Source organism: Herpailurus yagouaroundi, unplaced genomic scaffold (genome assembly GCF_014898765.1).
Source record: "Herpailurus yagouaroundi ecotype Mexico unplaced genomic scaffold, PumYag 28, whole genome shotgun sequence".
NCBI classification, from domain to species: Eukaryota; Metazoa; Chordata; class Mammalia; order Carnivora; family Felidae; genus Herpailurus; species Herpailurus yagouaroundi.
In genome coordinates this window covers 31,209,595-31,221,907 of record NW_024412376.1, presented here as the reverse complement: position 1 = coordinate 31,221,907, position 12,313 = coordinate 31,209,595, and the positions used below count along the sequence as shown (strand labels likewise).

The window sequence follows — 12,313 nt, the reverse complement described above, 5'->3', positions numbered from 1 at the left end:
TGAGATCGAGCCCTGCCTTGGGCTCCACGCTGACACCCACACCCACACCAGTGTGACAGTGTGGAGACTGCTTGGAATTCTTCCTCTTCCTCTCTCTCTCTCTCTCTCTCTCTCTCTCCCCAACTCGTGTTCTCTTTCTCTCTCAAAATAAATAAATGAACATGAAAAAAAAAATTCTTTACAGTTTTTAGAATTTTAGAACATTGGGGCTTTTTTGTTTTTGTTTTTGTTGTTTTTTTTTTTTTTAGTTTATTTTGAGAGAGAGAGACAGAGAGAGAGAGAGAGAGGGCACACACACTTGGGGAAGGGACAGAGAGAGAGAGAGAGAGAGAGAGAGAATCCCAAGCAGGTTTCACACCATCAGCACGGAGCCCCATGCAGGGCTCAAACCCATGAATCTCAAGATCGTAACCTGAGCCAAAGTCGGATGCTTAACAGACTGAGCCACCCAGGCATCCCTAGAACATTTTTTTGATGATTAAGGTATATGCTGGTGAATTCTATATGGCTACTTGAAACAATATCCCCAGTGGTCTTTGAACCTTGTGTTATGTATAAAGTACTCAGATAGCACATTTGTCATTATCTGGTTACTGTCAAGACCTAAGTCATATATTTGAGAAATAGTGTGGAGTTGTGCTAGTTTGATTAAAGTATTAATTTTTCAGAGGTCAAGAATCTGAAAGTACAGAACCAGAAAGCCTCACTTATTCAAAGACACGTTTTATTCTTACTTCAACAACCTACCCTTCCAGAAATGGTGACAAAATGTAGTGTTACCAATGGGAGACCTAGTTTTAGTAAATAATTCCCAGTTCTGTGTGACTGTAATCTGTCATTGCTACCTAACTCAGCAGATGTGTTTTGGCCAAGGTGACGTTCTCTTGTATCTCTGTTCATTTAGGCACATAGCTAGAAAATCAGAATATGTCTTATCATCTTTATTTGGAGTGAATATGTCCTCCAGTGGAGGTCCTAAGCTAAGTTAGTGTGCTCTTTGGAAAAACATTTATGAGTCATGAAGCTTAGAGTAAGGCCTTGGCACCAGGTGTTGGGAAACCTGAAGTCTTATCCTGACCTTGTCATTCAGTGTCTTATATAAGTAACTTAATTTCTCTAGGCCTCAGTTTCTATATCTGTAAAGTGATAGAGCTACATTAGTCAGTTTTGCTAATAGCTTATAGTTCTAAGAATTTGATTCTGTTAGTCCATATAGAAACTCAGTATATATCATGAAGAAGAGCCATTTATGTAGTTTTTTCATCTGAAATCAATAGGGTGCTTTGGCTTAGAGAACTAAGCACTAACTAGCACTTGGGAGAGCTGAGTTGCCTTTGGCCACATTTTTGAATAGCATGTACTTTCTTTCTTCCTTTATTTCTTTACTGTAAAAACAAACGCAAATTTTGATAATAGGCATTGTGAAAACAAATCATTTAAAAAATGGATATTTTATATCAAGGGTTAGTATGCCTTTTCCATAAAGAGTCTCTGTCATTGCTCCTCAACTTTGCCATTCTGCAAAAAGCAGCAATAGATAATGTATAAATGAATGAGCTTGGCAGCGTTCCAATAAAATATTATTTACAAAAAAGGTGGCAGGTTTGGCCTCTGGATCATAGTTTGCTGATCTCTGTTTTATATACTGTTTGAATCCCTTAAGGCTACATAGATCCAGATTATTGTTTTCTTCTTTATTCCTTTATACAGAGATTATCCAAAATAATATTTGTGACAGTTTTATGTCTCCCTTCTCTTTTCTATAGAGGAACTATCTGGAACTTATATTCCGTTCCAAGGATAGCTGAACCCGTATGGCTTACCATGATGTCCAGCACCTTGGAAAAAACCCAGCTCTGCCAGCGCTTTCTCAAGGAGTTTACACTTCTGATAGAACAGATCAACAAAAATCAGTAAGCTTCAAATCTCTGAAGCCTTTTTGCAACTTCCATGGCCAGTGTCTGTGGTGTATGTGACATGCCTCTTCCTGCCTTGACTCATCTGGTTGTATTTTCTTCCATTTCTCCAAGGTTTTTTGCTGCCTTACTGACTGCAGTGTTAACCTACCACCTGGCCTGGGTACCGACTGTCATGCCTGTTGATCACCCTCCCATTAAAGCCTTCTCAGAGAAACGCACCTCTCAGTCAGTGAACACGCTGGCCAAAACACATCCATATAATCCTCTCTGGGCACAACTGGGTTAGTACCTAATTTGACTATTCAGAGACTCTATGGGATGGAATGGAGAAAATGCTAGAATTTTTTGTTGATATTGGCTCTCCATCCTGGAGATTCAGGAGTTGTCCCTGGACAGGCAGATGATAGGAGACTGGCCCACAAGGTCTAGTTGTAGGGCAACCCCTTCCTCTCCTTCCCCACCGCTGGCAGCTTTGTTGTGCTCTTCTGAAGCGGAACAGGTAAATTGGTCTCCCATACCACAGTGGCAGTTCACCCTAGAGCAGGGTTTCTTAACCTCAGCATTATTGATATTTGGACCAGATAATTCTTTGTGGGGTGGGGTTTGGGAGGGCTGTCTTGTGCATTTAAGGTGTTAACAGCATCAGTGGCCTTTGTTCACTAGCTACCAGTGAAAAACCCCCTTCAGAGTTGTGACGATCAAAAATGTCTCTGAACATTGTTCCTGGGTGGCAAGACACTCTCTGGCTGAGAACCACTGCCCTCAAGGATGGACTTGGTTGGAGAAAAATAGGAGAAAAAGAAAGTAACATACTAGAATTTTACTACCTTTACAACTTTAGCTTGAGTTAGGAACCTTGTCTTTCTCTATACCACTTCCTTGCAATTAGATGGTGGCATTTATTTCCTCAAAGCTTTGCACGTAGGCATGGTACAGAAATCTAATGCTTTGTCATAGTTGGTTATAAAGTTTGGGACTTGTGAGTTCAAAGTGGCATATTTGGGTTCATGTGGACAAGAGGTCTACTCTTGGACCTCTCACTCATCAATCATGTAGAGTAACACAGTTAAACTTGCTGCCCACGCTGATCCAGATCCTATGCTAGATGCCGGGGATATGGGGTTAACACACACTGCTTAGCTTGGGGAAGCTAGCTGCCTAATGGAGGTGGCAGATTTGTATTCAGATGATCTCAAAACATCCTGATTACTCCTTTGATAGGAGAAGGATGCAAGACAGAGACAGTATAGTGTGAAGGTTAAGGGTATAGGTGCCACAGCCAGACTACATAGATCAAATCCAGTCTCCACGGGCAAGTGCCTTAACCTCTCTGTGTCTCAGTTTCTTTATCTATAAAAAGGGATGATAATAGTTAATGGTTGCTGTGGGATTTACTTCTATATAAAGCACTTTTGTTATTTATGCTCCTGATGAAAATATTAATGTTAGAGAGGCACTGGGAGACAAAGTGAAGGGATGGAGGGGATTTTCAAGGAAGGCTTGCTTAAGGAAATGTTAAAATGGCATTTTCCAGAAGTACGGACTAGGGAAGCGCACTCTAATCTTAGAAAATGGCATGTTATAATAACAATAATGAAAACTTGACACTGTGAACCAAGCATTGTTTTAAGTGCTTTTTGCATGTGTTAATTAATTAGATTCTCATTCCAAACCTATTATTATTTGTCCTCACATTATAGATAATAAAGATGTCTTGCCCTTGTGACCCGGATTTAAGAAAGAGAATACATGTCTCACAGTTAGGGTATAATAGGTACATGTTAAATGAATTAATTAAAGAATTTATGGATGTTAAAAATGGACTTAATACAACCAATCAGTACCGAGCTCAGAAGAACTCAGAGTATGCCTCACTCTGGGTTATACAGTTCTGGGGAGGACAGAGCATTATTGTTGTTGTTATGGAACAATAGTCTTGAAAAAATGCAGTATCGTTAAGTGGCAAAGGGAAGGGGGCTAGATATTAAGGAAACATGGTGTTTCATGCTGCCGGGTCACCCATTTAAAAACAATGCTAATTAAACATTGTGCATTTAATTAGATGAATGTATTTATAATTAGACACGCTTCCCATTTGAAATTTAAATAATTGAGAGCCTGTGTTTGGCATTACAAGGCAACGTCCCTTCCTATGAGCTCACAGTCGTGTAGTAGGTCATGTATTATTGCCCTCCCCTCCCCCAGACCATCCAGCAGGGGTCTGGCGGTTGACAGAGCAGAGTCTTGTGATAGCTTTGTAAAGCCAAGTGTAAATGGTGGTTGAGTTTCCATCATTACAAAAAATCAAGCAGCTTCAGTGGGGGAGCCACTTCCAATTATTATTATTTTTATTAAATATTTACCAAGTCCCAGTAAATAGGAAAATACAAATTTCTGGGAATATGCAATGGTGTGGAGGTAATTTTATTCCAGGTTCCTAAGTTGTAGAAAAGACTCTTATTTTGAATTATTTCAAAGGCTTATCTGAATGCTTGCCAGAGCGGGTACCACTGCTGTGCCCACCTCTGCCTGGCTCCTTGGCATTCTCAGGAAAGTGGGGAGAGAAGCTGAAAGCAACCAGCCCTTGGGGTCTATCACACCCTCACTGGCCTGCTCTCCAGGAGCTCAGCCATCCTCACCCTGCCTAACATGAGCACTCTACACAAGGACTTTCCAAAGCTGGAGCACCAGCCATTAGTGGCTTGTGGAAGCAATTTTGTGGGTCAGAAAAGCATTTAAAAGGGTCAGTACAATAGAAAATATCAGAGTGACACAGGTACTGTTTTGTAAAATGTTTGTTTCAGGGGATGAGTGAGGTTGCAGTATAAAATGTATTTCTGTCGTGGGATGGGTACGCATAGTTTGAAAGGCGATTTCTTTCACCACTGAAATTATAATGAAAATAACTTTAAAAAATGATACGGAGAAAATTCCCACCTGCTCAGAAATTAAACAACCCATTTTAAATAACCCAAAAGGCAGATAATACTTCACAAGGGAAATTAGAAAATATTTTGAATTGGGGCGCCTGGTTGGCGCAGTCGGTTAAGCGTCCGACTTCAGCCAGGTCACGATCTCGCGGTCCGTGAGTTCGAGCCCCGCGTCAGGCTCTGGGCTGATGGCTCAGAGCCTGGAGCCTGTTTCCCATTCTGTGTCTCCCTCTCTCTCTGCGCCTCCCCCGTTCATGCTCTGTCTCTCTCTATCCCAAAAATAAATAAACGTTGAAAAAAAAAATTAAAAAAAAAAAAAAAGAAAATATTTTGAATTAAATAATAATAAAGATAGAATAAATTACAATGTGTGGGCCTCGGGAAACACTATAGAGGGGAACTTTGTAGCATACACATTTATTAGAATGTAATCTAGGAGAAAGTGGCCCTTTAAGATCCTTGGCTTCTCTCCTCGTCTCTTTTTAAAAACATTTTCTTTCAGTTCCTCCCTCTGTTTTGGTTTCTCCCTCCATATTCCCCCTACTTTTCCCACCCTTTCTCTGTCCTCCCCTTATAGTGCTCCTACATTCTCAGTTTCTCAGCTTTCCGGTTTCTGTCTATTCACTGTCCCCTTGATAGTTTTTCATGTCCCCCTCTGTGGGCGTCACCTCTCCCTGCACCCGGCTCCCTTCCTGCTTTATGCACTCTCTGCCTTTCGTCTGTCTCCTTTACCTTCTCTCGTTTTCTTGCTTTTTTTAAGTTTAAATTTTATATATTTTTTTCTTTTGAATATATTTTTTAATGTTTCTTTTTAAGAGCGAGAGAGCGTGTACAAGCGGGGGAGGGGCAAAGAGAGGGGGAGACACAGAATCTGAAGCAGGCTCCAGGCTCTGAGCTGTCAGCACAGAGCCTGACACGGGGCTCAAACCCACAGACTGTGAGATCATGACCCGAGCCGAAGTTGGAAGCTTAACTGAGCCACCCAGGCGCCCCTTTTTAATATTTATTGATTTTGAAAGAGAGAGGGAAAGGCAGAGAGAGAGAATCCCAAGTAGGCTCCGTGCTGTCAGTGCACAGCCCGAAATGGGACTTGAACACACAAACCGTGAGATCATGACCTGAGCCGAAATGAAGTCGGACGCTCAAGTGACTGAGCCACCCGGGCATCCTTAAATTTGTATTTTAAATTGTGGTTTAAAAAAAGCCCAGAACATAGCATTTACCATCTCAACCATTTCTAAGTGTACAGTTAAGTAATGTTAAGTCTATTCACATTGTTGTGCAACTTCATTTTATAAAATACTACTCATGAAAACAAAGGAATCTACTCTAAAATTAGTGGCTTTGTCAGTCCAGGGCTCAAAAAATTGTCTTCCAGTTGAAGATCCAGTAAATCTGTAATGTTACAGGTCTCTTATTTTCATGATGCATTATTTTATGAAGACTGACCCTAAAATAAAGGCACTGTTACCACACACAATTGCTGTCATTACTTTATACAGCTTAAATTATTGTAGATCGTTTTTTTTTAGATTTTTCAGAAATGTTTATTTATTTTGAGAGAAAGCGAGAGAGAGTGAGTGGGGGAGGGGCAGGAGAGAGAGATTCTCAAGCAGGCGCTGCTGTCAGTGCAGAGCCTGACTCAGGGTTCAAACCCACAAACCATGAGATCATGACCTGAGCCAAAATCAAGAGTCAGACACTTAACTGACTGAGCCATCCAGGCACCTGATAAATTGTATTTTTATTTTATTTTATTTTATTTTTTTTATGAATACAATTTATTGTCAAATTGGCTTACATACAATACCCAGTGTTCATCCCAAGTGCCCTCCTCAGTGCCCATCACCCATTTTCCCCTCTCTCCCACCCTCCCATCCACCCTCAGTTTATTCTCTGTATTTAAGAGTCTCTTGTGGTTTGCCTCCCTCTCTCTCTGTTTGTAACTTTTTTTTTTTTCCTTTTCCCTTCCCCCATGGTCTTCTGTTAAGTTTCTCAAGATCCATATATGAGTGAAAACATATGATAATCTGTCCTTCTGTGACTGACTTATTTCACTTAGCATAATACCCTCTAGTTCAATCCACGTTGCTACAAATGGCATGATTTCATTCTTTCTCATTGCCAAGTAGTATTCCATTGTATATATAAACCACATCTTCTTTATCCATTCATCAGTTGATGGATATTGAGGCTGTTTCTATAATTTGGCTATTGTTGAAAGCGCTGCTATAAACAATGGGGTAAACGTGCCCCTATGCATCAGCACTCCTGTATCCCTTGGGAAAATTCCTAGCAGTGCTGTTGCTGGCTCATAGGGTAGATTTATTTTTAATCTTTTGAGGAACCTCCACACTATTTTCCAGAGTGGCTGCACCAGTGTGCATTCCCACCAACAGTGCAAGAGGGTTCCCATTTCTCCACATCCTCGCCAGCATCTGTAGTTTCCTGAGTTGTTCATTTTAGCACTCTGACCAGTGTGAGGTGGTATCTCAGTGTGACTTTGATTTGTATTTCCCTGATGATGAGTGACATTGAGCATCTTTTCATATGTCTGTTGGCCATCTGGCTGTCTTCTTTGGAAAAGTGTCTATTCATCTTTCTGCCCATTTCTTCGCTGGATTATTTGTTTTTCAGGTGTTGAGTTTGGTAAATTCTTTGTAGATTTTGGATACTAGCCCTTTATCCGACAGGTCATTTGCAGATATCTTTTCCCATTCTGTTGGGTTGATTGTTGTTTTTGTTGATTGTTTCCTTTGCAGTGCAGAAGCTTTTTATGTTGATGAGGTCCCAGTAGTTCATTTTTGCTTTTATTTCCCTTGCCTTTGGAGATGTGTCGAGTAAGAAATTGCTGCGGCTGAGGTCAGAGAGGTTGTTGCCTGCTTTCTTCTCTAGGGTTTTGATGGTTTCCTGTCTCACATTTAGGTCTTTTATCCATTTTGAGTTTATTTTTGTGTATGGTGTAAGAAAGTGGTCTAGTTTCATTCTTCTGCACGTTGCTGTCCAGTTCTCCCAGCCGCATTTGCTAAAGAGACTATCTTTTTTCCATTGGATACTCTTTCCTGCTTTGTCAAAGATTAGTTGGCCATACATTTGTGGGTCCAATTCCCAGTTGTCTATTCTATTCCATTGATCTGAGTGTCCGTTTTTGTGCCAATACCATACTGTCTTGATGATTACAGCTTTGTAGTAGAGGCTATGCAACCACGAAAGACCCCGAGTAGCCAAACTAATATTGAAGAAGAAAACCAAAGCGGGAAACATCATAAATTGTATTTTTAGTAGCTTTCCTTGCTTTCTTTTTTCCCCATTTATTAGTTATTAAAATGTGCAATGCCAAATGTTCAATGCATTGCTAAAAAATATTGTCATTCTGAGTGGCCTTTCTTTCCTCTGTGTGTTTTTTTTTTGTACCAGATTTCAGATATGTAATGGTTATCCTCTTTATTAACATTGAGACTGATTTAACAAGAACATCCCTTGAATTCCTGAAATGACTGATCCCCCTGCAGCAATGAGAGGTCTAGAAAGTTTTCTCAAACAGAAATACTCGTCCTAGCATCAGACTACAGTCTTGAGTTATTCTTTTGAATTCCTGAATGATCTGTCAGTTTCAAAAGCCTCAAAGATAAAGCTTTATTAGCCTGTAGTCTTTTTATAGAGAGGATTCTTTAAAGTCATTTGTGTCCTGCCCTTTAAATGTTTTCAGGAGCAGTAGCTTTACACTAGGGAATACTCTCCAGAGGGGGTATTTCCTGATGGTTCCCAGGGGCAAGTACTTCCTGATGGTTCCCATAACTTTTTCCTGTCTCAATCTGTTGGTATAATTAGTTTTATCTAGTATGTGCTCTAATAAAAATGCATTCCCTTCTCCCTCTAGATGCATTCCTCAGATGAGTTCTAACTTCCTGAGCTCTTATTTATAACTGTTACCATGTACCTCCTCTCCTTTATTTAGTATCTTTGCAAGTTTTGATTTATTCCATCATTCTGATTATTCTCTTAATGGTTTCTAACTCAGGGTTGGTTATACAAGGATATAAACAGGATAAATCCACGCAAATCACTTAGCACTCTGCCTGCACACTCAGTAAATGTTGGCTGTTTGTTGCAATTGTCAGTATTATTATTATCAAAGCATTTCAAACAGTAATCAGATTGTCAAATGGCAATACTTTGAATAGGCGTTTAACAAATACTTTTGATGGAAAGCTTATACTGCTGGGCTCATTGACATATTTGCTCTTATAGCCCTTCTTCCACCTTTAAGCTAAATTTTTGTGGTTCATTACATAGTTTTTAATCAACTTGTCAGGATATAACTTATGGGACGTGTTTTCTTCCAGTAGGATTTTCAGGTGAAGTAATGGAAAATAAATTCAGATTCATTATTCATGACTAAGTGATTTCTTCTTGTTAATCACATTGGTTCTACTTGGTGTGTGTGTGTGTGTGTGTGTGTGTGTGTGTATTGAGGGAATTCTGAGCAGGCCATTTCATTAAGTATTTTGAATTGATTCACTACACTTCTGTTCAGAGATCCCTGAATTTGGATTTTACCCCAAGGTCTATTGTCCTGGGATTGTTCTGAAAAAAATCCCATCATTCTTGTTTCCAAGATACAGTATTTGATTTGTGTAGTGAGCTGAGGGAGCCAGCTCTAGTGGGGGCTGGCCTGCCCAGCGAGCTGTGTGGGAAGTCCTAACGAGCACGGAGAGGGGCCCTGTACACCAGCACTGTGTCCATGCACCAGGAGCGGTGAGCCGCAGCCTTAACGCTTTCCCTTCCAGAGGCACAGCTAAAACATGGTCATTAGTAGGAATTACCTCTTTGCCCCAGTCAGGTGTGTGAAGAAGCAATCCTAATTTGGGAGTGTAAGTCTTCTGTTTTTCTCTTGTAAAGGTTGACATATCCTTGACATGCTTGCCCCAAACAACTTGGTGTGTGTTTTGCTCTCCAGGAGATCTTTACGGAGCCATTGGCTCTCCAGTGAGGCTGACTCGCACGGTGGTGCTGGGGAAGCAGAAGGATCTGGTCCAACGCATACTTTATGTCCTGACCTACTTTCTCCGTTGCTCTGAGCTGCAAGAGAATCAGCTGACCTGGAGTGGGAGTCACAGTGAAGGAGACCAAGTGTTAAATGGGAGCAACATCACCACAGCCTTGGAGAGGGGAGAAGTAGAGGAGTCTGAGTATGTGGTTGTCACAGTGAGAAGTGAGCCTGCTCTGCTTCCCCCCATCCTGCCACCCTCGATGGCTGAGGGAAGGAGCCCCAGGCCTGAGGGGCTGGGTGTGTCCCCAGAGGGCACTGACATTAGAGACCTGTGTCCCAAACCTGACAAAGAAGGAAACAAAAGGGCAGAGCAGAGTTCTCAAGTCTGCGGTGTGGAATTCCAAGAGCCAGCATCGGGCAGCTCCTGGAAGTCTCAGGGTGCATTTTGTGGGGAGGAAGAAAGTGAAAAAGAGGCACCACGAGATGACTCTTCAAGACTCTCCAACTGTGAAGGGTTGGGGGCAGGAGTGAAGATCGGCCAGCGAACTGTCAGTGAAGAGTTGAAAGGGGATATGCCCAAGAAACTCTCAGACCGGTCAGCAGCCTGGCCTTGCCCTGACAGACATTCCTGGGAGAAGCCTCCCTTAGAAAAGGTCACTTTCCAAATTGGAAGCTCCGTATCTCCAGAGTCTGACTTCGAAAGCCGCACACAAAAAATGGAGAAGCGGCTAATGGCCTGTAGACAGTATCCAGAGTTAGCCTGCCATCCCTCAGCGGAGTCTGGGATGGCCGCTGACCTGGCTCAGGACCAGCAGGCTTCTCGGTGCTCCTTTACACCTGGCTTCCAAAAGAACATCCCCTGTCCTCAGAACCCATCTTCTGAGAGGGATGAAGGTGAACTTGAGAGGGGTTTTGCTGAGGACAGAGGCGTCAGAAGCGAGCTTGTGGCAGATGCCGCTGGGCAGCCCGGCCAGTGTGCTGACACGTTGGCACCTGATGGCGGTGCCGCAGGAGCCGGAACGAGGATTCTGGAGAAAACAAGAGGTTTGTATCTGAAGGCTGCGGAGGGACCTTTGATACAGCCTGTTCCAAGCAGGTGTGCACAGCAGGACTCTGGCTTCTCAGGCGCTGCAGATGTCCCCTGTGGGGATGCTGACAGGAAGGCCAACTTCAGGATGGAAGGAGACATTCCCAGGAACGAAAGCTCGGATAGCGCTCTTGGAGACAGTGACGAGGAGGCGTGTGCTTCAGCCTCGCTGAATCTAGAGCACAGCGATGACTGGACTGAAGGAGCCTTGGAAGTGGAGCTGCCTCTGCCCAGGTAACACCGGCAGGCTGGGAAGCAGAAGGAACTGGGTTCAAATACTGGTTTTCTGACTTAACACGCATGATCACATTAGCTGCCGTTGGCCATGTTACACATGATGGCTTTTTTCTCGGAGCGTTAGTGTTAATCACACCGCGGCACAGGGTTTCGAGGCTGCCCTTTCTCCAAGGGGGATGACAGTGGCGTGGTGCCTCTGAGCTCTCTGAGTGACGAGGCACACCGTTGCCTTTGTAGCTCTTGTGACATTTTGGGAAGCTCGAGGATATGGTGGAGGTGAGCAGGTATTTTAATTTTCTGTCATCCGCACGGAAGTTGTATGGCTGGCAGCAGATGCCTTGCATCGGAGGCGGTGGATTGCCCTCACCGTGTGGCTTCTCTCCTGCAGCTCAGAGCAGCATGACGGGGTTGGGAAACAACACCTCTTCCTTAACACTCCATCAGGTCGATTATTTGGGCTGTGATGACTGAAAGCAGTAATTAGAGATTTCTGCTGTTCTTCTGCCCTGGTGTGGGCACCACCCTGTGCAGATGTGTCGCGTTCCTAAAGCCAGGTTTTTGGCAAGTGCCTCCCTGCCTCCCCCCAGTAGACTTTCTCTTTCTTCACTCTCTTGACACAGACTGCCTGGTGGATGTTTGATATGAGGTGCATCATGTCAATATGTGACAGAAAATACTGTTTCTTCTACCCTTCCATCAAAAAAGAAATTATTTTTCTCCTCCCACCCCCTTGCTTTTCCCATGTCAATGATCCACTTACTGGAGGATTGGTGAAACGGACCCCCATGAATCTGTTTTTTGCATCTGTGTTATTGGGGTTTTGTGCCAATGGTGATGCGAGAAGGGGGTACAGTTTTAATTGTGTATTCTAATGGGCCAATATTGTTTTAGGTCTCAGAGCATTAGCAACACAAACGTAAGAAACTTTGGCCGCTCACTTCTGGCGGGTTATTGCCCCACGTACATGCCTGATCTGGTGCTTCACGGGACCAGCAGCGATGAGAGGCTGAAGCAGTGTCTGGTGGCCGATCTGGTCCACACAGTCCATGTAAGTAATCTCAACTTGGAGCTTCTGGCTGCTGACAATATGTCCGCCAGGGTCTGGGCCAGCAGCAGGTGTCTAGACTGAAGGGGTTGCGGTTACAGG

At 43.0% G+C, this 12,313-nt stretch overlaps 1 protein-coding gene across 6 annotated transcripts in view; it reads left to right on the top strand.

Annotated features, from left to right (window-relative positions):
* FNIP2 (folliculin interacting protein 2) overlaps positions 1–12,313 on the top strand; it is a 131,361-nt gene that overhangs the window by 94,803 nt on the left and 24,245 nt on the right. For all 6 annotated transcript variants that reach the window (XM_040471514.1, XM_040471501.1, XM_040471518.1 and 3 more), the window contains 4 exons: positions 1,767–1,913; positions 2,031–2,200; positions 9,810–11,163; positions 12,058–12,214. In XM_040471514.1, the coding sequence (XP_040327448.1) occupies positions 1,767–1,913; positions 2,031–2,200; positions 9,810–11,163; positions 12,058–12,214 (1,828 nt within the window). The remainder of the gene's footprint in view (positions 1–1,766; positions 1,914–2,030; positions 2,201–9,809; positions 11,164–12,057; positions 12,215–12,313) is intronic.